Source organism: Tupaia chinensis, unplaced genomic scaffold, assembly GCF_000334495.1.
Source record: "Tupaia chinensis unplaced genomic scaffold, TupChi_1.0 Scaffold000320_1, whole genome shotgun sequence".
NCBI lineage: Eukaryota > Metazoa > Chordata > Mammalia > Scandentia > Tupaiidae > Tupaia > Tupaia belangeri.
This window is the reverse complement of record NW_006159813.1, coordinates 182,502-207,444: the sequence shown is the minus strand read 5'-3', so window position 1 is coordinate 207,444 and position 24,943 is coordinate 182,502. Positions and strand designations below refer to the sequence as shown.

Below are 24,943 nucleotides of genomic sequence, written 5' to 3'. Positions count from 1 at the left end.
CTGCTGTGCCACTGCAGCTGGCCTTGGCATTTCAACACCCAGATAATGGGGCTTTTTTTTTTTAAAAGAGAGATTCTTTGCTACAGGGAGTGTACACTTGGCAGAGAGACAGAAAGTCAGAAATCACCCTCCAAGGGGAACGGCCATGCCACAATCCCATCTCCATTTGTCTCTTGGGGTTTGGGGAACACATGCACATGTACCTGGTATGAGTTCTAAGTCGCCAGGTCTGGGACTCAAACCACGGTAGACCACATGGGAGTCCAGTGATGTAACCATTATGCCATCTGTTGGTCCCCAAATAATGGAACCTCTAAAAGAACACTTTTCTCTGTTCTTTGAGGAAGTTATTAGGAAATAGTTGAAGTCAAATTACCAGGAACTGCGATTTGACATCGACAGGACTTGGAGGTTTGCAGCCTCATTCATGGAAATAGACATGTACCGGAAACATCACTGTGAAACTAGAAAACTGGGAATAAGATCTTGTAAGCTTCTGGATTGAAAAACAGGTCACCTACAAAGGATCAAGGACCACAGGCCAGAACAGGAGTTCTAGCCACCTTGGAAGCCACAACTCAATGGCACAAGGCTTCTAGAACTCAGAAGAAGGTTTCTTTCCCAGAATTCCGTACACAGGTGAACAGTAGGGTCATTGCGAGGGCAGAAGAAAGTTTTACAACATGCAAGGCCCCCAAACTTTACCCTTTCTTAGAAAGCTACTGAAAGATGTCTTCCACTGAAACCAGAGGGTAAACAATGGAAGAGTTATGAATGGAGAAGGAAACAGGAAATTCAACGTAGAATCAAAGGGAATCACCAGGGTGATGGTGACATGGAAGCCCAGGGCAGCCAGGAGCAGGACAGGCTGGTTGATGGGCATGTGTCACTGTCACATGTCCTACCAGCTTATATATTGTATATAGTATATAAATTGCTGGGTCCAGGACTCACACTGCAGTCAACCATGTGGGAATCCAGCGCCTTAATCACTATGCCATCTGCTGGCCCTTCCAGACTTTTAAAAAATAGAATAATAATAGAAAAGTGCATGAAAGAGTTTCCATTTTAACAAGTCTGTCATATCATAAAATGTGTGAACTTCCTCCCTGATCATACAACTCATCCTGACATAAATTTGTCAGTATTATTTGAATTCCTAAATTATGGGCAAAGAAAGTAAAAATTAGGATTAAAACGCTAAACATACAGACCAGCAGGTGGCATGGCAGTTAAGGCAGCTGGATCCTATGTGGCTGACTGTGTGGTTCTAGTCCTGTCCTGGATCTGGCAGCTTAAAAAACACACTGAGTATGTACAAGTGCATGCCCCAAGTCCCCATAGGAGGAGGAAGTGAAAGAGAAGGAATGGTGGTGTGACCGTGGCCCATGGGGGATGTGTACTCTCTCTATTCCCCTCTGTCTCTCTCTGGTGAATGCACTCATTTTCTGGGAAATGAAATGAAATGAAAGGAAGGAAGGAGGGAAGGAAAGAGAAGGAAAGGAAAGGAAGAAAGAAAGAGAGAGAGAGAGAGAGAGAGAAAGAGAGAGAGAAAGAAATCTTAACATACATCTTGACTGGTCAGGTCATAGCTCCTGCTGAGTTCATGTGCCAGCCTCTGGAGTAGGTGCCTCCTTGTAAATTGCTTCAAGGTCTCTGGAGAATGAATGCAAAGCAAAGGAGAGTCGGTGCACCTTGGCTTCTCTATGGATATTTTTCTTTCTTTCTTTTTAATTGCCAGAGGGTGTGTGTGTTCCCCTGAGAGATAGTTGAAGAGAGAGACCACCTACACCCCCCCCCATGGGGCATGATCATACTGCAATTCCTTCTCCTTTTCCTCGTCCCATCAAGATTTGGGACACATGAGACCAGCAGTTAGCATAATGGCTATGTTGCTGAACTCCCCTGTAGCTGACCACGGTTCGAGTTCTGGACTCGGTGACTTAAACTCATGCTGGGCGCGTGTGCATGCATGCCCAAGATCCCAAGAGGAGAATGGAGGAGAAGGGATTGTGGTGTGGTCATCCTCCTGGGGGAGGGGGATGATTTCTCGCTTTCTGTCTCTCTGCCTTTCTGGTGAGCACACGTGCCCTATAGCAAAAACCTCTCCAAAGAAGAAGAAGAAGAAAAAAGGATTTGGGGCACACGTGCCTGTGTGTTTTCCAAGCTGCTGGGGCCAGGATTCAAACCATGTGGGATCTGGCTCCCTTAATCACTAGTCTACAGGGCTGGCCCCCAATGTCATTTCTTTATTTTTAAGTTTTATTTATTTCTTCCATGTGAGAGAGAAAGAGACAGACAGACAGAGCACCGCAACAGGTCTTAACACTGTGATCCATTTTCAGTCTCAGTCGACCCAGATCATGGGTGCACATGTGCCTGGCATACTCAGAGAGGTCTCTAGACCTCCCATGTGGGCCAGCCTCAGAGAGCGTTGAGTTTTACTGCTGTGTCCCCAGGGGCCCCCTTGATACTGGTTTATGGGTGCCAAGCCCTGACTGTTGCATCCCCATTGTTTTCATTATATAGACCAAGCATGTCGGGACTCCACCTGGTGAAGCGGGGACGCGAACACAAGAAGCTGGACCTGCACAGAGACTTTACTGTGGCCTCCCCTGCCGAGTTTGTCACTCGCTTTGGGGGGGACCGGGTCATTGAAAAGGTATGGTTGGGTCCTGACGCACACTCTGGGTATAACTAGTTGGGTGGAGAGGTCCCTTTTCCCAGCTCTAGGTGGGAGAACCAGCTTTAGTCTCGCGCCTTACGCAGCAGATGGGGCGAGGGCCACCTCTTGTTACCCTTGCTTAGCATTGGACACACCTTCAGGAACAGAACAACCCAGTGCGGCAAGGGCATTACAACTTTTCATAAAGGGGGAGACTGACGCCTCTGCACGTGGTTGGGAAGTTCCTGCAAAGGGCTGTTTTCTAAGTTCTTGGGAGGGAAGCCTAAAACCCAGCCCTCCCCACCCAAAGTGTACAGCTTTGTAGAGGAGAGGAGACTTATGTACCGTAATGACAGTAATGACAAGGAAATGGCTAAGATTTTCCCTATGTGAAAGCCCTTCATGTCGGTTCCCATTCCATCCGGTTAAGACCCTGAGCCCCATGTGGTTTGATTATTCCTGAAGTGTTCATGGAGAGGCTGGGATGCAGAAATTTGAAACTGATTGTCCAGGGTCACATAGATAGTATGTGGTGGAACCAGGATTTGAACCCAGGTCAGTTTGGCTTAAAATCCTCTTTCTTTTCCATTTTACTTGAGGGCTTTGGTAATAACACAACAATAATAGTAGCAGCAGCACAGCAGTCGCCATTTCGTGAGGGCCTGTTCTGGGGCAGGCATCCTGTTACCTGCTTTATATCCTTTATTATTTACACATACCCCTGCTCTCTCAGTTGGCATTATTTGACAGATGACATGAGACCAGCAGTTAGCATAATGGCTATGTTGCTGAACTCCCATGTAGCTGACCACGGTTCGAGTTCTGGACTCGGTGACTTAAACTCATGCTGGGCGCGTGTGCATGCATGCCCAAGATCCCAAGAGGAGAATGGAGGAGAAGGGATTGTGGTGTGGTCATCCTCCTTGGGGAGGGGGATGATTTCTCGCTTTCTGTCTCTCTGCCTTTCTGGTGAGCACACGTGCCCTATAGCAAAAACCTCTCCAAAGAAGAAGAAGAAGAAAAAAGGATTTGGGGCACACGTGCCTGTGTGTTTTCCAAGCTGCTGGGGCCAGGATTCAAACCATGTGGGATCTGGCTCCCTTAATCACTAGTCTACAGGGCTGGCCCCCAATGTCATTTCTTTATTTTTAAGTTTTATTTATTTCTTCCATGTGAGAGAGAAAGAGACAGACAGACAGAGCACCGCAACAGGTCTTAACACTGTGATCCATTTTCAGTCTCAGTCGACCCAGATCATGGGTGCACATGTGCCTGGCATACTCCCCAGATCATGGGTGCACATGTGCCTGGCATACTCAGAGAGGTCTCTAGACCTCCCATGTGGGCCAGCCTCAGAGAGCGTTGAGTTTTACTGCTGTGTCCCCAGGGGCCCCCTTGATACTGGTTTATGGGTGCCAAGCCCTGACTGTTGCATCCCCATTGTTTTCATTATATAGACCAAGCATGTCGGGACTCCACCTGGTGAAGCGGGGACGCGAACACAAGAAGCTGGACCTGCACAGAGACTTTACTGTGGCCTCCCCTGCCGAGTTTGTCACTCGCTTTGGGGGGGACCGGGTCATTGAAAAGGTATGGTTGGGTCCTGACGCACACTCTGGGTATAACTAGTTGGGTGGAGAGGTCCCTTTTCCCAGCTCTAGGTGGGAGAACCAGCTTTAGTCTCGCGCCTTACGCAGCAGATGGGGCGAGGGCCACCTCTTGTTACCCTTGCTTAGCATTGGACACACCTTCAGGAACAGAACAACCCAGTGCGGCAAGGGCATTACAACTTTTCATAAAGGGGGAGACTGACGCCTCTGCACGTGGTTGGGAAGTTCCTGCAAAGGGCTGTTTTCTAAGTTCTTGGGAGGGAAGCCTAAAACCCAGCCCTCCCCACCCAAAGTGTACAGCTTTGTAGAGGAGAGGAGACTTATGTACCGTAATGACAGTAATGACAAGGAAATGGCTAAGATTTTCCCTATGTGAAAGCCCTTCATGTCGGTTCCCATTCCATCCGGTTAAGACCCTGAGCCCCATGTGGTTTGATTATTCCTGAAGTGTTCATGGAGAGGCTGGGATGCAGAAATTTGAAACTGATTGTCCAGGGTCACATAGATAGTATGTGGTGGAACCAGGATTTGAACCCAGGTCAGTTTGGCTTAAAATCCTCTTTCTTTTCCATTTTACTTGAGGGCTTTGGTAATAACACAACAATAATAGTAGCAGCAGCACAGCAGTCGCCATTTCGTGAGGGCCTGTTCTGGGGCAGGCATCCTGTTACCTGCTTTATATCCTTTATTATTTACACATACCCCTGCTCTCTCAGTTGGCATTATTTGACAGATGAGGAGACTGAGGCTCAGAGAAGGGGGGCCGCTTGCCCAGGAGTAGAGCTGGGACTGACCATCCTGCTGTTGGATTCCAGAACCCACAGCCTGGGCCCAGCGATTCATTGCTCGTTGAGGGGTAGAGACTCATGCAGGTTGGTTTTGCAGGCATCTCAGCTTGGTTCCGGGGTTTAGTTTTCAGGAGTGGAGCATCTAGTGCAGCTGCAGGCCTTGGCCCAGAGCTGATGCACTTTCTGGCTTAGCAGTTGGCCTGGACTTGCCCTCTGCCCTGCTCCCCTCATGGAAAACCAGTCTTGGGGACTAGAACGGCAAGCTGGCTTGCAGAGTCTCCTCACGGCACCCCCAAAGTGTGCCAGGGCCAGCGGGGCCAGGGGTAACTGGATCATCTGGGACCGGCCTGGCCCTTCCCTCTTGACTCAGCCCTGCTTTGATAAGAACATTGGGAAAGCTCAGATCTTTCGTCATCCCTTCCCAAGAGGTGATTTTGACAGGAACGTTGAAGAACCTGAGCCTGAGCCAGGAACCTCAGGGTCAGATCTTAGTGTGGCTGCTCATGGAGTGTGAGATCTGGGCTCAGTTTCCCCTTCTGTAATATACAGGCACTTACGGAACATCTGGCTTGGTGGTTAAATGGCTGACTGCGTGGTTCGAGTCCCAGACCCAGTGGCTTGAGAAACCAGGCACTTGTATATACGTGCCCAAAATCCTGAGAGGAAAGTGGCAGAGAAGGGATTGTGGTGTGGTCATCTCCCCTGGGGAGTGCTGTCTCCAGCGAACACATGCACCCTATAGCAAATTTTAAAGAGGTAGATAGATAGATAGGAAAGAGGCAATTAGATACCAACTCTCAAATGAGACTTCCCCTTTGGGACTGTCATGAATATAAGACTGCAGTGGAGGAAGCCTTAAATGCTGAAACTGCTGCAGAAGTTAGACCTTTGATGCCACCTGCCTGTATTTTTTCTTAAACAAGAAAACTGGAGTTAGTTTTTATTTCTTGGAGACTAATCCAGGGGGTTGTCCAGTCTGATTTCCTCATGTAGCGATGTAAAGCTCAGAGAGGGAAGGGATCTACCTGAGACCACACAGAAAGTTCATGGTGCAACCGAGAATGGAAACCAGGACTACTTCTGTTTTTCTCTGCTTTGGGGGACAGCTCGTATTACTGCTGTTCCTCCTTACCAAATCTGCGACCTTTAACCTTCATAATGCAGAAGCAGCTAGGGCAGGGACAAGCAGTTTGGAGTGCAGGTCAGACTATGGACATGACAGATCTGGGTCTGAGTCCCAGCTCTGCCACTTACTGACTGCGTAACCTTGGCGGGTGCCTTAACTCCTCTGAGTTGTCTTTAGCTCCCAGATAGGGATAATAATAAAATATTTTTCAAGGGGCTGTTATGAAGATGAAATGAAATAAGGCAGGTAAAATATCGGATCGTTGGAAAACTTATGATGCATTTGTGCAGAGAAAAACAGAAAAAATACATCATAACTTTTCCAATGACCCAGTACATTGTACTGTGGATTGGTACCTACTAGACACTCAAAGTATTAAGAATGACCTGGCTACAGTGGTGCACACTGCAGGCTGAGACCACACGGGAGGCCCAGGTTCAATTCCTAATCCAACTAAAGGCCAGGCATGGTGGCATGTGCCTGTCATCCCTGCTGGCAGGCTGAGGCAGGAGGATTGTGACCTTGAGTGACCCTATCTTAAAAAAAAGAGCTAACAGCACCATCAGGTGGCGTAATGGTTAGAAGTGCTGGACTCCCACATGGTCCAACCATGGTCCAAGTCCCAGACTTGGTTACTTCCTTGCTTACTTTCCCTCTCTCTGGTCAAATTGGAAAATAATAATACCAGTAAATAAAGTTAAAATAAAGTAATTCTTTACAAAAAAAGAAAGAGTCAAGGGTCATCATTTTGGTACCAAAAAAGGAATAATCATTCATTCATGCATTTGATCACTGGGCTGGCAGATTTTAAGCACCTGCTCTGGGACTGGGCTGTGTGCTGTAGAAACACAAAGAGGAATGGTGAGTTCCGGTACTGCAGGAGGCTCTGCAGCATGAGATGCACCTTGGGGTCACACGCAGCTTCTGGTACAGGTGAGTGTGCAGCCCTGGCTCTATCCTCGTTTTTCTCGTGCAGGTGCTTATCGCCAACAACGGCATCGCTGCCGTGAAGTGCATGCGCTCTATCCGCAGGTGGGCCTATGAAATGTTCCGCAATGAGCGGGCCATCCGCTTCGTAGTCATGGTGACTCCCGAGGACCTCAAGGCCAATGCAGGTACCTGACCTTGACCCCCTACCTTCTGCTGTGCCTCACCCTTACCTGCCCTCACCTTCTCCACCCCATCCTGCCAGGTCCATCCTGGACCCCAAACAGAGTCCCAGGGTACCTCTCCTGAGCCCCTATTTATCTGCTCTTTCTTCTTTATTTAATTAAAATATCTGCTGATAACGAGAACAACCCATGTGCCTTGGAAAAGTGCCAATGGTTAACACATAGAGTTGGCAATACCACTTTTGCGAAATTCTCATGTTCTAGAAGATTGGTGGCTATGTTGCCATGTTTTTTCCCTGCAGATGTGTATATTATTGGGTCGTCGGAAATGTCACAATGTGTGTTTCTATGTTCTTTTCCAACAACCCAGTGTATTTCTTATTTATTTATTTCTGTATTAATTCACTTCAGTTTGACCAGAAAGTGTGTGTGGAGGGGAGAGAAAGTGAGAGAGCAGCAAGTCACCAGCTCGGGACTCAAATTGCAGTCGGCCATGTGGGAGTCAGCACCCTTAACCACCATGCCACCTCCTGGCCCCCCCACCCCAATGTATTTCAACTGTTCATTTTTCTATTCATTTACCAATTTCTATGTCTCTTAAAATGGGTCATTCTATAAAGAACTGTGAGGCGATTTATTTTTTTGCCCTGACAGTCTTATCCCTTCATAGACCCTTCTCAATGCAGCAGCCAGGTGATCTTTTAAAAACCCAAGTCGGATCTCATCACACCTCTCTAATACTGCAAAGTTGTCCCTAGAGTCAATCGCCATCCCCTGAGTCCTCCCAGAACACAGGCCCTAGGCTTTGCCCTGCTTGGACAGAGACCACATGGGCGGCCTCATTTGTTACTCGCAGGCCCGTCTCACAGCTGAGACAGTTGAGACACAGGGATATAAGTTTATCACTTGTCCAAGTCTCACAACCAGCATGGAGGAGAGGTGGGATTGGAATCCTGGTCTGCCCGAGTTCAATACATTATCCTGTGGAATAATGGTCATTGTCATTGTGCTTAGACTAAAATTCCACGCCTAACTGCAGTAGTATGCACTGGTTGATACTGCTACTTAGCAGACGGAGGCTACCTGGGAGCCTTGGGTTCGATTCTTGGCCCTTTCAGAAAGCCAGGTGCAGTGGTATGTGCCTGTAGTCTGAGCTGCTCCAGAGGCCAAGGCAGGAGGATTGAGATCTAGTGAGACCTTGTCTTAAAAACAAAACAAAACCCTAGCTTCTCTCCCAGACCAGTAGGGACCCACATGATCCTGTCTCTGCCAGCCTCCTGACTCCATCTCATTTCTCTGATCCTCCTTCACCAGGTGGGGACTGACCTCTGATGGTTTCTGAGTGGCTGTCTGATTCCTGTTGTAGAGCCTTGGTGCACCCTTTCTAGATGGTGTTTTTCTCCAGAACCCTTTCACGGCAAGCACCCTCCCCACCCTGTCCTTCAGGTTTCAACATCCTTCTTTTGTTCTAATCTACTCAGCGAGAAGTAAGAGGACATCTAGACATAGCCAGGTTTATTGGAGTTTCATTGATCAAGCCGATGGCATGGGGGGCGGGGCTCATGTCTCTTAAAACCCTGCAGCACCAAGTGCAAGGTGAGGGGTGCTTATAAAGGCAAAAATTACACTCTTTACCAGGTTTATGTGGCAATTACAAGAACAAAGAGCGGCAGGCTTGAAAGGGTAGTGGGGTGAGGGGGACCAGCAGATAGCGTAATGGCTATGTTGCTGGACTCCCATGTAGTCGACCACAGTTTGAGTCCCAGACCCGGTGGCTATGTTAAAACTCTCGCCAGGTGCGTGTGTGTGCATGCCCAAAATCCCGAGAGGAGAATGGAGGAGAAAGGATTGCAGCGTGGCCATCTCCCCTGGGGGGGTGATTTCTTGCTTTCTGTCTCTCTGTCTCTCTCTGTCTTTCCGGTGATCACATGCTCCCTATAGCAAAAACCTCTCAAAAAAAAAAAAAAAAAAAAAAAAAAGGGGGGGGGGGAGGATTTTAAAATGTATGTAAAAGCAAAAGCGAATTACAGAAGCAAAATAAACAGGTTAATCATTCTTAAGGGTGTGTTCCAATTCCTACCTAAACACAATGGAATCTTAATGTTCTTCATGGCTCAGAGCAAAGGGTCTGATGACTGATTACATCACTAAGGAACATCTTAGGGTAGGGAGTTTTGGGTTATTTAGCAAAGACAGTAGGAGTATTTACTCTAAGCAAAAGGAGAAAGCAAGTTTCCAATATACAGAGAAGTTCAAAATGGAGGTCTACTTCACTTTGTGTCTCTCTCTGAGAACTTCGTTTATTTCCTTCCTCTAGACCCCAGTCTGTAGTTATTGTGTTTATTTTCCTATTTATCTTCTCTGACATGAAAGAAAGACTCATAGGATAGGGAACTGTCTGCACATTTATCATCTATGGAGCCTCCTCAGTGCCTGACACTCGTGTGTTCAATAAACATCAGAAGTGGGCAGGCTGGAAGAGACAGTGTTCTGTGAATACACATTCCACAATGTTCTCCATTGTTCTCTTTCAGGATCTTAGAGAATTCCATAGCATAAATGTACCAACCGTTGTCTCAGGGTCGAGTCTAACTTTTCCCTGTGCAAACCCTGCTCAGTGACCGTTGTCTTACCTTATTCTTCGGCCTCATTGATGAGTGGTTTTTAGGACATATTTCTAGAAGTGGAATTTCTGGCTTTAAAGAGCTTGCATTTTTTTTTTTTTGAGAGGTTTTTGCTATAGGGCACATGTGCTCACCAGAAAGACAGGGAGAGACAGAGACAGAAAGTGAGAAATCACCACCCCCTCCACCCCCCGGAGGATGGCCACGCTGCAACCCATTCTCCTCCATTCTCCTCTTGGGATCTTGGGCATGTACACACATGTGCCTGGCGTGAGTTTAAGCCACCAGGTCCAGGACTTGAACTGCATACAACTACATGGGAGTCCAGCGACATAGCCATTATGCCATCTGCTGGTCCCAATATTTAATAGGAATTTTTAAAAATCTACTTTAAATTCTACTCTCCTGATGGATTGCTTTCTTTTTTGATTCCTTCCAGGCCTTGTCCAGAAGAACACCTATCTTCACACAATTAAAACTATATTTATTTTTTCTTTAAATTGTCACATTTGTCTATCCATTGTTGCCATGGAATCTTTTTTTTTTTCCTTGCTAAAGGGTGTGTGTGCTCGCTGGAAAGAGAGAAAGAGAAAAAAGTACCCCTCGGGGAATGGCCACACTGCAGTCCCTTCTCCTCCATTCTCCTCTTGGGTTTTTGGGCACACATGCACATATACCTGGTGTGTTTTTCAAAATACTAGGTCCGGGACTGGAACCTTCTCTTCCATTCTCCTCTTGGATTTTTGGCACATGCACACTACACCTGGTGTGTTTTATAAGCCACCAGACCTGGAACCCAAACTGCACGATTGGCCATGTGGAATGCAGCTGCCTTGACCACCAGGCCACTGGCTGGCCCTGCCATGGATCTCTGTTATACTTTCAGTGACCATCTGTGGTTGCAACTCAGCAGTTCTTTCCTTTGCCTTCCATGTAACTCCAGAGTACATCAAGATGGCAGATCAGTATGTCCCTGTCCCTGGAGGGCCTAATAACAACAACTATGCCAACGTGGAGCTGATTGTGGACATTGCCAAGAGGATCCCTGTGCAGGTGAATGGGTCAGAGCACTCAGGCATGCGCCAGTGGGTTGATGCCGTAGCTCTAGAACAGCTGATTCTGCAGGTCAGAATGGGGGAGGGGGATCCCCACGAGACCCCAAATCCAGGGCTGGTAGAACACAATGAAGAGATTTAGGTACAATAGGAGATGGGACTCTTTGTCAAACCTGGTTGTTATTTATTTATGTTAATTTAAACATTTTTAATTATCATTTCTGATTTATATATAATCAGTGCATATCTTTTTGGATTATGGTTGTTGTTGCTGATTTTTTTTTTTAATTGCTATAGGATGCATAAGTTTACCAGAAAGACAAAGAGAGAGAAAGAGAGAGGTGGGGGTTGAGAAAGCATCCCCCAGGGAGGGCCATGCCACAGTCCTTTCTCATTCATTCTCCTTTGAGATTTTGGGCACACACATAAGTGCCTGGCATGTTTTCCAAGCTGTTGGATCTGGGACTTGAAGCATGCAGTCAACCATGTGAGATCTATCCACCTTAACCACCACACCATTGGGTGGCCCCTGCTGTGTGGTTTTATTAAGGCATGCCTATGCTGTATAATAACCAAGTCAAGGTCATACACATATTCACCTTCTTCAGCGTGGAGCATGATGTCATCTCATACGCATTTGATGATTGCTCTACTAGTTTTGTTGTTTTCATTTTTTTAAAAAATATACTTCATCCATAATTTTTACTATTATGATATACCATCTCAAAGCCTTTTGGGGTGGGTTCTTGAAGGAAGATCTTTGTTCACCGCTTTCTGTGTTCCAGGCGGTGTGGGCTGGCTGGGGCCATGCTTCTGAAAACCCCAAACTTCCGGAACTGCTGTGCAAGCATGGAATTGCTTTCTTAGGTAGAGTGTGTCTCCTTTGCATCCGTGGGAATTGGGGCCTTGACGGAATATTCAGCGAGGTCACATTCTCTGTTTAGTGCCCCTAAGGTGGAGCTCAGTTTGACCTCCTACCTCACACTTCCATTGTGAGGAACAAGTGGGCCTGGGGTGAGAGGGCTCCTGGGCCACAAAAGGAGGAGCTGTTACCATGGCAATGTGGGGCAAGTGGAGCCTCTGCTAGTGTTTCTGTGCTAAGAGAGCAGCCATATTCAGATTTCTGAGGAGGCTGGGGGTTACATTTCTGATAAGGCCACCCTTTCCTTGGGCTGTTCTCAGGCCTTTAGAACACTCTTAACTCCTGGCAAGCAGAGCCCCTTAGCTTTACTACTTGTTAGTAAACTGATGCTCATTGTCTGTGGCATCTGTTGCTTTTGGGGTCATTATCTGTGTTTAAATTCATGTAATTGTTGTGGCTGGCATCCTGTGTGGTTTGGGAGACTCATTTACTGTCATACAATAAGTCACTGTTGTAACTCGTTATACCTCTGGGTCCCAAAGCAGACTTGCCATGTGTGAAGCAGCTCAGCACCCTACCTGACATATACCTTTGTGTCTGCCTGGTAGTCTTTGCCCATTCACGTCTTCTCTGTCGTCTCTGAAAACATATGGGCCTCTGTCCCAATTGCCTGTCACACAGGATTCTCATTACCAGTCTTACCTGCTCTGGAGGTTGGTGGTCCAGCCCCGGAGCCTGCAAACTATAGAACACAGGCCAGACCTGGCCCACTGCCTGCTCTTGTCAATAAAGTTTTGCTGAAACATGACCATACTCTTTTGTGTATGTGCTATTGTCTATGTATGTGCCATTTATCCTATGCTGACAAAGCTGGGTAATGTAACAGAGACCCGCAGACCCACAAAACCAAAATATTACCTTCCTATTGGGCTCTTTGTAGAAAAAGTTTGCTACCCCATGGCCTAGCCCTTTGAAATGCTACCTGGCTCCCTTGGTCTAGCATCTGCTTTCCTTCCAAAGTGAATTTTATGATGCCACAAGAGCTTAGATGTTCCTCAGATCAGGTTTGCAGGCCACATGTGAGGGGTGAGGCCTAACAGGTCTTCTTTGTTAACATGAAGTTAAGCTCCTTAAGAGTAGGGACCTGAGGACTTTTCTCTGTCATCTGCTCTTCACCTGACCTCATGCCACTGTGTGCTTGGTTGACACTCAGCCAAGAGAATCTTGTGGCTGACTCAATTCTGTTTTCCTTCTTGTCCCCGGTTCTTCAGGCCCTCCCAGTGAGGCCATGTGGGCCCTCGGAGATAAGATCGCCTCCACCATCGTGGCCCAGACCCTGCAGATTCCAACCCTGCCCTGGAGTGGAAGCGGTAAGGAACCCCATGCTTCACTTGGGGAGAACGTCTCAGCCCAGTCTTGCTAATGTGAGCAGGAAGAGTGACAGGAGTGTGCTTTTGAAAAAGGGCTTTATTTAAAATCGTTAATCAAGGGGCTGGCAGGTGACGTGGTGGTTAAGGGCACTGGACTCCTACGTGGCCAGCCACAGTTAGAGTCCTGGACCTGGCGGCTTGCTCTCACTTTCTCTCTCTCTGTTCCTCTCTGATCAAATTTAAATTAATTAATTAATAATAATTAAATTAAATCTTTAAAAAATAAAATAATTAATCAAGTGGCATAAAATCGTATGCAACTTAGAATATATATGTGAGGCTGGCATGCGGTGTGGTGGTCAAGGATGTTGGACTCCCACATGGCTGCTGTTTGAGTCTCAGACCTGGTGGCTTGCTTTCTCTCTCGTGAAAACATGTGCCTTGTAGAAAATTTAAAAAATAATAATGATACATAAATTAAATTTTTTTTTTTTTAAATAACAGGACATTGGTGATAGAGGATTAAATCTCTTACCCCAGACCCTTAATGAACAAACTGTGGGCCAAGTGAGGAGATTTTTCCAATTAAAGTATGTTGTTACTATAATCATGATTTTCTCCTTTATCTTTTTCTTTGAAGTTGTTTATTTATTTCTTCCTTGAATGAGGAAAAGAGGGAGTTATACAGCATCCTTGACAGGTTCTTAAGTGATGATCCACCTCCAGCTTCAGCCAGCTTAGATCATGGATAGAGGCACACCTGGTATAATCAGGGTGATCTCAGACACAAACTGGCAACCATGCCATAAGAGCCAGCCTCACAAAACATTGTATTTTAACCCCACATCACCATTAGGCCCCCTCTTTAACTTAAGTAAAATATTTTCCAGAAATGCAGTGACCACCAACCTTATTTTGTTTTAATTGCATGCACTCACCAGAGAGAGAGAAGGAGAGGATGAAAGCATCCCTTGATGGGGAGTGGTCACATTATAATCCCTTTTCCTCCATTTCTCCATCCTGTCAGGATTTGTGGCATGCATGCACAGACGCCTGGTGTGTTCTTCAAGCTGCTTGGGTTAGGAATTGAACTGTGATACCTGGCTCCCTTGGTCTAGCATCTGCTTTCCTTCCAAAGTGAATTTTATGATGCCACAAGAGCTTAGATGTTCCTCAGATCAGGTTTGCAGGCCACATGTGAGGGGTGAGGCCTAACAGGTCTTCTTTGTTAACATGAAGTTAAGCTCCTTAAGAGTAGGGACCTGAGGACTTTTCTCTGTCATCTGCTCTTCACCTGACCTCATGCCACTGTGTGCTTGGTTGACACTCAGCCAAGAGAATCTTGTGGCTGACTCAATTCTGTTTTCCTTCTTGTCCCCGGTTCTTCAGGCCCTCCCAGTGAGGCCATGTGGGCCCTCGGAGATAAGATCGCCTCCACCATCGTGGCCCAGACCCTGCAGATTCCAACCCTGCCCTGGAGTGGAAGCGGTAAGGAACCCCATGCTTCACTTGGGGAGAACGTCTCAGCCCAGTCTTGCTAATGTGAGCAGGAAGAGTGACAGGAGTGTGCTTTTGAAAAAGGGCTTTATTTAAAATCGTTAATCAAGGGGCTGGCAGGTGACGTGGTGGTTAAGGGCACTGGACTCCTACGTGGCCAGCCACAGTTAGAGTCCTGGACCTGGCGGCTTGCTCTCACTTTCTCTCTCTCTGTTCCTCTCTGATCAAATTTAAATTAATTAATTAATAATAATTAAATTAAATCTTTAAAAAATAAAATAATTAATCAAGTGGCATAAAATCGTATGCAACTTAGAATATATATGTGAGGCTGGCATGCGGTGTGGTGGTCAAGGATGTTGGACTCCCACATGGCTGACTGGTGAGTCTCAGACCTGGTGGCTTGCTTTCTCTCTCGTGAAAACATGTGCCTTGTAGAAAATTTGATCAAACTGGAAAATAATAATAATAAATAAAGTTAAGTTAAAAAAAGAGTAGCATTAAAAAAAAGAAAATGTATGAGAAATACAAAAGAAAAGAGGCAGAAATCACACATAACTCCTGTGACTTGGTATTGAATATTTATTACAATATAGGTGTCTACTTTTTCAGCCGTTTTTTTTTTTTAGACATGTGCTTTAAAAAGACAGATTCTTTTTTCTGTTTTTAAATTTGCTAGAGGGTACACACACTCTCTGGAGAGGGGTAGAGAGAGGAGGGGAAGTGAGAAAGCAACCCACATGGGTCATGGTCACGCTGCAATCCCTTCTCCAGCTCAGCTCTCTCTCCTTTTAGGATTTCGGGAATGCACGCACACATCTCCAATGTGGTTTTTTTTTTTGAGAGTTTTTTTTTTTTTGCTACAGGGCACGTGTGCTCGCCAGACAGAGAGAGAGAGACAGAGAGACAGAAAATGAGAAATCACCCCCCAGGGGAGATGGCCACACCACAATCCCTTCTCCTTTTTCCTCTTGGGATCTTGGGCACGCACGCACATGCACCCGGCGTGAGTTTAAGCCAATGGGAAGCCAACTCGAATCGCGATCGGCTACGTGGGAGTCCAGTGACATAGCCATTATGCTAACTGCTGGCCCCTCCAATATGTTTTTCAAGCCACTAGGTCTAGGACTTGAACCATGTTGTTGACTGTGTGGGACCCAGCCACCATGCTACCAGCTAGACCAAAACAGATTATATATTATTACCTAGTTTGTGTTTTTTGTTTTCACTAATTATTACCTTTCTTTGTTAGTAAGTATACTTTATACCATTTAAAATGCCTGCCTAGGATAGTGTCATAATTTATGTAACAGTCCTCTAGAGTCATCCATTTTAGGTTGTTTCCTAATTTGTTTTCATTTTAAAGATAGTCAAAGGAGTGAAGCTTTTATAATCATATAGTTAAATCTACACATCCATTTAAATCATTTTCTTAGCATACATTCCTAAAATTAGAATTTCTAGGACGAATGTAAAAATGAACAGGAAAGGATCAGGAGTTTCCTATTAAGTTTGATTTTTTTCCCTCTAAAAGTTGAACTTTACATTTGAAATGGAAATCTTTATTTGTTTTGGTTTGTTAAATCTTTCTATGGTTTTGGAAAATAATGGTTCACATATAAATGGCTCCATAGGATAGAAGTATTTTTTTTGTTTTTTGGGGGTTTTTAGATTCGGGTTAATATGGTGGTTCTTCTTAGACTCAATCTGAATTCCTTTTTTTTTTTTTTTTTTGAATTTGCTAAAGGATACATGTGTTCACTGGAGAGGGATGTTGGGTGGGGTATGAGAAAGCACCACCCAGGGGGGATGGCCACGCTGCAATTCCTGTTCCATTTTCCGCTCTGGATTTTGGGCAAACACTCACATGTATCTGGTCTGTTCCTCAGGCCTCCAGGCCTGGGATTTGAACTGCACTGTTGTTCATATGGGATCTAGTCACCTTACTCACCATGCCACCTAGCTGGCGCCAGTCTGAATACTTTAAGTTTGATTTTCCACTAAGATTGAGTTAGTCCTTAAGAAAATTAAAAGCCATTGTGGGAAGCTGAGGGCATGTGTCTGTTTTTTTGTGGGTCCAGGGGCCCAGGTCTGCTGCCGTTTTGGTGGGGAAAGGTCCGAGGTCTCTCTGGTGCTAGAGGAACTCAGCTCTCTTTACGGTTGTCCAGGTCTGACAGTGGAGTGGACGGAAGATGACCTGCTGCAGGGGGAAAGGATCAGCGTCCCAGAAAGCATTTACGACCAGGGTTGTGTGAAAGACGTGGATGAGGGATTGGAGGTGAGCACAGAACCCACCCGTCCAGGGCACCAGAACTTTCTCCTTGCCCTGGTAGCGGTGGCAGCTGTCTGATCTCTAAAGAGGTCTGTTTGTCCTTCACCCCCAGGTGGCAGAAAAAATCGGTTTTCCATTGATGATCAAAGCTTCTGAGGGCGGCGGAGGGAAAGGAATCAGGAAGGCCGAGAGTGCCGAGGACTTCCCCATCCTTTTCAGACAAGTGAGCTGTTCTTGCCCTGTATCTTTCCATGTGTCTTTGGGAACTGTTGCATCCAGTTGTTAACCACTGGGTCTGTCTGCCATTTTCTTAATGAATTATTTATTTAATTTAATTTATTATTGTTATTGCTATTATTTAATTTGACCAGAGAGAGAGGAAGGGAAAGTGAGAAAATAAGCCATGAGGTCCAGGACTTGAACCACAGTTGGCCATGTGGGAGTCCAACACCTTAACTACCATGCCACTTGCTGGCCCTACCACTGGATTTTTCTATTAGTAGTATTCTGTCATGATCGAGAAGATATTTGCAAATGTTTTTACTCATAGACATGCGTGGTTCATGTTGGTCTTTACACCATTTCCTTATATGACTTGATTCTATGAGGGATTTTCCTAAAGGTCGTGAAGAATGACTTTTATGAAAAAACTGTGTGTGGGTTTCAAAAATAAATGTAAAAAAAGTTTTAATACTTTTATTTTTTAATTAAGCTTACTATAGTGCACCTGTGCACACTGGAGAGCAGAAAGAAAGAGGGAAAATAAGAAAGTGCATCCCCCATCCTCCAAGGGGGATGACCATGATACACTCCCTTTTCTTCCATTCGCCTCCAGGATTTTGGGTGCACACACACACACATATGCACGCCTGGCATGTTAAGCTGCCAGTCTAGGACTTGAATCACGCAGTTGACTATGTAGGATCCAGCCACCTGAACTACCTTAATCACCATGACACTGGGTGGCCCTCAAAAAACTTTTTAAAGTTTATTTTCATGAGTGAAGGAGAGAGAAACAGACCCTTGACAGGGTCTTGAAGCCACAATCCACCCCAGCCTCAGCCAGCACTGGTTCCCAGGCTCATCCTTGCCCAGTGTACTCAGGGAGGTCCCCGGACACCAACAGCAACCTTCCCAGGTGGGTTTGCTTCACAGAGTGTTACATTTTACTGCTGCACCACTGTCTAGCCCTAGATTTCAACTGTTTTGTTTTGTTTTGTTTTATTTTATTTTATTTTATTTTATTTTATTTTATTTTATTTTAGGTTTTTGCTATAGGGTGTGCATGCTTGCCAGAAAGAGAGGGAGACAAAGGGGGAAAGTAAGAAATCACGCCCCAGGGGGTGTGGTCACACCATAATCCCTTCATCTCCACTCTCCTCTGGATTTTGGGCGCATCCCCCTTGAGGTTGGTTTCTCACTTACCCTCTCACTATCTCTCTCCTCTCTGGTGAGTGCAGGCACCTTATGGCAAAAAGCTTAAAAAAAAAGTTTATTTTAGTGCAAAAAGTTTTCAAAATACATGGATAGTTTTTTTCCATAATACACATGTTCCACAAAAGAATGCTTCTGTGAATTAATAAATTCCTTTTTAAAAATTTTTAAAAAATTATTTATTTAATTTTATTTATTCATTCATTTATTTTAATTTAACCAAAAAGAGACATACACAGAGAGAAGAAAAGTGAGAAAGTAAGCCTCCAGGTCCAGGACTCAAACTGTAGTCAGCCATATGGGAGTGTCCAGCGCCTTAACCATCAAGCCACCTGCTGGCCCTAGTAAATTCCTTTTTAGAAAATTTTTACCCATTCTACAGCTCTCAGCAATATATGAGTGTTATAAAATGTAGCAGCTTTATTTCCATGATGGTTCCATCGGGAATGCAGATTTTGGGGTTATTTGGAGGAAGAATGTATTTATTTTTGAAATTATTTAGTTCTATTTGTTGTTATTTTTGTTATTAAAATTATTGTTATAGAGCATGTACACTCCCCAGAGAGAGAGAAAGTGAGAAAGCAGGCCGCCAAGTCCGGGACTCAAACCACAGTAGACCCAGTGGGAATTCAGCTCCTTAACCACCATACCACCTGCTGGCCCCAGAGGGAAGAATTTAGTTGTAGGAAAGCTTCAACAGTAATATAGAGAGTCTCTCGTCCCACCAGTTTCCCCTGTTAACATCTTACAAAACTGTTTCCCATTTGTCACAAATAAGAAATTAGCGTGGGTAGATTTCTGTTAAGTAAACTCCAGGCTTGATTTAGATTTTACCAGTTTTCTCACTGTCCTTTTCCTGTTGCAGGATCCAATCCTGGGTCCCCTGTTGCATTAGGGGTCATACCAGATTTAAAAGCTATTTTCTTTACTAAAACTAGATTTTATTTTATTTATTTTTAAAAATTTGCCAGAGGGCATTATATTTGCCAGAGAAAAAAAAAGAGACAGAGAAAGCGGGAGAAATCACCCCACAATGGGGTGTAGTCATGCCACTATCCTTTCTCCCTTTCTTCATTTCATCAGCATTTGGGGCATGCATGCATCCAGCATATTTCTCAAGCCACTGGGTCTGGACCTCAAACTTCATGGTCAGCTGTGTGGGATCCTGTTCCCTTAGCCTCCAGGCCACAGAGCCTGCCCCTTAATTCTATTTTCTATAAACTTTTCCTAATAACCTTGTATTATTGCAACTTGTTTTTTTAAAAAATATATTTATACTTAATTTGTCTTTGAAATCACTCCACATGGGACCAGCAGGTGGTATGGTGGTTAAAGTGCTGTATACTCCCACATGGCTAATCATGGTTTGAGTCCTGGACCTAGTAGCTTGCTTTCTCACTTTCCCTCTTTCTCTTTTTGGTCAATTAAAAAAAAAAGAATTAATAAATAAAATTAAATAATTCAAAAAAGAAAGAATCACTCCACATGAACACTTAATTTACATCATCTTTAAACATCTATAGCTGGGAAACAGCAGGCTGCATGGTGGTTAAGGCACTGCTGGACTCCCACATAGCTGATTTCCATGTGAGTCCCCAACCCAGTGACTTAAAAACCACGCCAGGCGCATATGCATGCATGCCTAAAATCCTGAGAGGAGACTGGAGAAGAAGAAGGGATTGTGGTGTGGCGCGTGATTTCTTGCTTTCCTTCTCTCTCTGGTGAGTGCATGCACTCTATGGCAAAAACCTAAAATACGAAAAGAATCTGTAGCTGACATGCCTATATGAGAATGCCAGTCAGCCTTAAAAATGATGGAACAAGTTTGTGATAGCCTTCACTGTGAAGAGCTAGCTGAGAGAGTGCAGGAAGTAAGAGAAAAGGAAATGACAGGAAGTAAGAGAAAAGGAAATGTTTTCATCTTATTTTTGTTAGAAGAAACTTTCTAATTTCTTGTCCTTTTTTTTTTTAATTGGCCAGAGGGCATATGTGTTCATCAGAGAGAAAGAAACAGAGACACAGAGAGAGGGAGAAAGCACCCCTCAATGGGTGTGGACAGGCTGCAATCTGTCTCTTTTTCTCCTTCTTGGCATCTTGTGCACATGTGCCCAACATGTCTTTCAAATCACTGAGGCCAGGGTTTGAACTGCAGTCAGACCTGTGGAATCTGGCTCCCTATGTCCCTTACCCACCTGGCTACAGGGTCTGTCCTCAGAGAAACTTTATTAGTATGTGTTACTGTGTTCATAGAAGAAAACCAGTTTTACATCACATTCTTTACTTTTATTTAAGTCTCTTTATTTCTTCCATGAGTGAGTTAAGGAACTTCTGAGAACTTCCTGAAGCTTCCAGAAGCTTCTAGCACTGGTTTCCTCATATAGAGTGAGCTGCTCTGCTTCTTCTGCAGGTGCAGAGCGAGATCCCAGGTTCGCCTGTTTTTCTCATGAAGTTGGCCCAACACGCTCGCCACCTGGAAGTCCAGATCCTCGCCGACCAGTATGGGAATGCGGTGTCTCTGTTTGGGCGAGACTGCTCCATCCAGAGGCGACACCAGAAGATCATTGAGGAGGCACCAGCCACAATTGCCATGCCGGCTGTGTTCGAGTTCATGGAGCAGGTGGGCTTCTCAGAGGTTGGGACAGTGCAGGGAGAGCCATGATGGCTTAGTCAGTGAGAACTTTTTGTGGTCAGGGTGACCAGAAGATGAGGTGAACCGCTGGGAACAGGGCCCATTGTAGAGATCATTTCGGCATTGCAGTGTTTGAGTCCATTTTGTTGCTAAATCAGAAAATTCCTATAACTGGTACTTCATAGAAATAGAGGTTCATTCATCTCATGGTTTGGAGGTCCAAGGCCCAGGGGCCACCTTTGGTTGATTCCTCTGGTTGCACCACAGCATGGCAGAAGGCAGGAGAGTGTCCATGTGTGTCTCTTCTCTCTCTCTTTTTTAAGGAGAGTGATTTTTACTATAGGGCATGTATACTAGCCAGAGAGATAGAAAGCAAGAAATCAGCACCCAGAGGGGTGGCCACGGCACAATCCCTTCTCCTCCATTCTCCTCTTAGGATTTTAGGCATGTATGCACATGCACTGGTGTGAATTTTAAGCCATTGGGTCTAGGACTTGAACCATGTGGACTACATGGGAGTCTAGCAATGTAACCATTATGCCATCTGATGGTCCCCTTTTTCCTATTTTTTGTTTCTTTTAGAGAGTTCTCTCTTCTCTTCTTCCAAACCCATCAGAAGGCATCATGGGGTCCCACCTGATGGCCTTTATTCTAATCTCTTCCCAAAGTCCTGATCTTCCCACACCATAATTTGATCAAGTTTTCATATTTTTTTCCCTCAAATTTAATTTAATTTTTTTTTTTTTTGCTAGAGGGCACATGTGGTTACCAGAGAGAGCAAGAGAAAGAGACCCTCTTGAAGGGGCACGGTCACTCTGCAATCCTTTTGCCTTTTATTTCTCCATCCTGTCCAGATTTGGGGTGTGCATGCACATGAGCCTGGTGTGTGTTTTTTTTTTTTTTTTTTGAGAGGTTGTTGCGATAGGGCGCGTGCGCTCGCCAGACAGACAGAGAGAGACAGAGAGACAGAAAGCAGGAAATCACCCCCAAGGGGGGATGGCGACGCCGCAACCCCTTCTCCTCCATTCTCCTCTCAGGATCTTGGGCACGCACGCACACGCGCCCGGCGTGAGTTTAAGCCACCGGGTCCGGGACTCGAACCACGGTCGACTACGTGGGAGTCCAGCGACATAGCCATTACGCTAACTGCTGGTCCCGAGCCTGGTGTGTTTTTCAGGCTGTGATTCAAACTGCAGTCAGTCAGGTAGGGTCCAGCTGCCTATGCACAGGGCTTGACTGTGGTGCTATGAAGCCAGCCAAGTTTTCTTTTTGTGTGTGTGTTTTGCTATAGGGTGTGTGTTGTTCACTGGAGAGAGAAAGCAAGAGAAAGAGAGAAAGGGAAAGTGAGAAATCATCCCCTAGAGGGAATTGCCACTCCACAATCCCTTTTCCTCCATTCTCTTGGGATTTCGGATATGACCAGGTTGTGTTTTCAAGCCACTGGGTCTGGGACTCAAACCACATAGTTGACTATGTGGGATCCAGCACCTTAATCTCTACACCATCTACTGGCCCAAAGCTGACCAAGTTTTCACCTTTTCTTTTTCTTTTTAATTTTTTTTGAAGGTTTTTGGTATATGTTGCATGCACTCACTAGATAGCTACAGAGACAGACTTGAGAAGGAAAGTGAGAAGTCACCCTCAAGGGGGGATGGCCACTCTGAAATCCTTTTACCTCCATTCTCCTCCTGGGATTTTGGCCAGGCATGCACACATGCTCAGCATAATTTTCTTTTTCTCCTTTTTATTTGAGATGTTTTTGCTATAGGGTGCATGCGCTCGCCAGAAAGCCAGAGACAGAGAGACAGAAAGTGAGAAATCACCCCTCAGGGGTAATGGCCATGCTGCAATCCCTTCTCCAGTCTCTTCTCGGGATCTTGGGCACTCACACACATGCTCCTGGTGTGAGTTTAAGCCACCAGGTCCGGGACTCGAACTGCAGTCAAGTACATGGGAGTCCAGCGATATAGCCATTACGCCAACTGCTGGTCCTAGCTCAGCATGATTTTCAAGCCAACGAATCAGGGACTGAAACCACAGTCGGCCATATGGGAGTCCAGTGCCTTAACCACCAAGCCAACTGCTGGCCCCAAGTTTTCACTGTCTTAATCCCATTATAGTGGCTCAATGCATAAGTTTTGGGGGTATATATTTCAAACTCTATGGCATATGGGTTTATTGGATTAGCTCATCTGTGAGGTCACAAAATACTGCACACACAGCAGGTCCTGGGTGCACTGGGAAGGGGGTAGTAGTCACCAGTTACAGTTACCCCAGAGAGTCACTGGAACCCCTTGGCCTTTGTCCCTCGTTCTTTGCAGTGTGCAGTCCGCCTGGCCAAGACTGTGGGCTACGTAAGCGCAGGGACAGTTGAGTACCTCTACAGCCAGGATGGCAGCTTCCACTTCTTGGAGCTGAATCCTCGCTTGCAGGTGGAACATCCCTGCACAGAAATGATCGCTGACGTCAACCTGCCGGCTGCCCAGCTACAGGTGAGGAAGCAGGCTTTGTGCCCGGGGCCTTCTCTGCCCTGGGTTGGGGACAGTGTCCTGCTCTAATCAGTCCTTTCTGTCCACCTCTTGGCTGGCTGTCCCTTGGGAATGACTGTTTTGATGTGTGAGTGGCACTGGGAATCATGAAAGCTGTGAACCTTCTTTGGAGTGGTTTGTTACCCATATCTGACCACAGAGCCATGTGAGAAACTGAGAGAAGACATAGATCTTCTCCATGGGAACATAGATTTCATACAGTTTCACAGCATTTGTGCATTCCTGATAGCAGTCACAGGCCCAGAGAAGCATTTATTTTTCTACTTCTTCTTTTTTTAATTTGCCAGAGGGTGTGTGTGCTCACTGGAGAGAGACAGAGAGAGAAGGAAAGTGAGAAAACACCCCTCATGGGGCATGGTCCTACCACAGTCCCTTCTCCTCCTTTTATCTCCTCTTTTGGGATTTTAGGCACACACACATATATGTACCTGGTGCATTTTTCAAGCTGCTGGGTCTAGGACTCAAACCACACAATTGTATTTCTTAATCGCTTTTTCCATTATTATCCTCCTAAGAAGCATTTGTGGAGGGTTTTTTATTTTTTTTAAGTTAATTTTTTTATTTCTTCCATGAGAGTAGACAGAGAGAGGAGGGGGGAGAGAAGACAATATCCCTAACAGGGTCTTGATGCCATGATCCACCCCCAGCCTCAGCCAGCCCTAGATCATGGGCAGACGTGTACCTGATGTACTCAGGGAGGTCTTCGTACTTGAACTGGGAACCTTCCTATGTGGGATTGCCTTGCAGAGTATCATGTTTTGCTGTTACACTACCATCAGCACCCCCCATTTATTGTTTTGTTACTTATTTATTAAAATAATTATTAAATTTATTATTATTTTAATTTGCTATAGAGCACGTATTCTCAGCAGCTAGAGAGAGAGAGAAAGTAAGAAAGCATACAGCGAGGTTCAAGACTCGAACCATGGTTGGCCATGTAGGAGTCCAGTGCTTTAACCACAACACCACCTGCTGGCCCCTATTTTATTTTTAAAAAGTTTTTCCTTATTTATTTATTTTATTTACTTATTTATTTTAATTTGAGATCCAACTCAGAACGACACATTCCTTTTCATTGTTATGTCTCCTTAGTGTCTTTAATCTGGAAACAATCCTCAGTCTTCTTTTTTTTAACTTGAAATTTTTTACTTGTGTTCTTCATGAGTGAGACAGAAAGAAAGAGAGAAACACAAGTACCCTGAGCAGGGTGCAGCCTTCCCACCCAGCCAGCACTTTGGGCCTGTGTGCCTGGCGTTTATAAAGGCAACAGGGAACCAAACCTATGATCTTCCCTATGAATCCAGCATCGCTTGAGCAGGGCTTTACCGCTGTGCTGCTGAGTTGGCCCAT

General features: G+C 45.4%; 1 protein-coding gene across 4 annotated transcripts in view; it reads left to right on the top strand.

Annotated features, from left to right (window-relative positions):
• Positions 1-24,943, top strand: part of ACACB (acetyl-CoA carboxylase beta) — a 127,150-nt gene that overhangs the window by 35,095 nt on the left and 67,112 nt on the right. For 2 of the 4 annotated variants that reach the window (XM_014588962.2, XM_006151486.3), the window contains 9 exons: positions 2,530-2,662; positions 7,166-7,304; positions 10,869-10,978; positions 11,766-11,847; positions 13,114-13,212; positions 16,878-16,987; positions 17,094-17,204; positions 20,823-21,032; positions 23,366-23,536. In XM_014588962.2, coding sequence (XP_014444448.1) covers positions 2,530-2,662; positions 7,166-7,304; positions 10,869-10,978; positions 11,766-11,847; positions 13,114-13,212; positions 16,878-16,987; positions 17,094-17,204; positions 20,823-21,032; positions 23,366-23,536 — 1,165 coding nt within the window. Of the gene's footprint in view, positions 1-2,529; positions 2,663-4,126; positions 4,256-7,165; positions 7,305-10,868; positions 10,979-11,765; positions 11,848-13,113; positions 13,213-14,599; positions 14,701-16,877; positions 16,988-17,093; positions 17,205-20,822; positions 21,033-23,365; positions 23,537-24,943 lie in introns of those variants that run through there. The other 2 variants (XM_006151488.3, XM_006151489.2) reach the window with 2 other exon arrangements.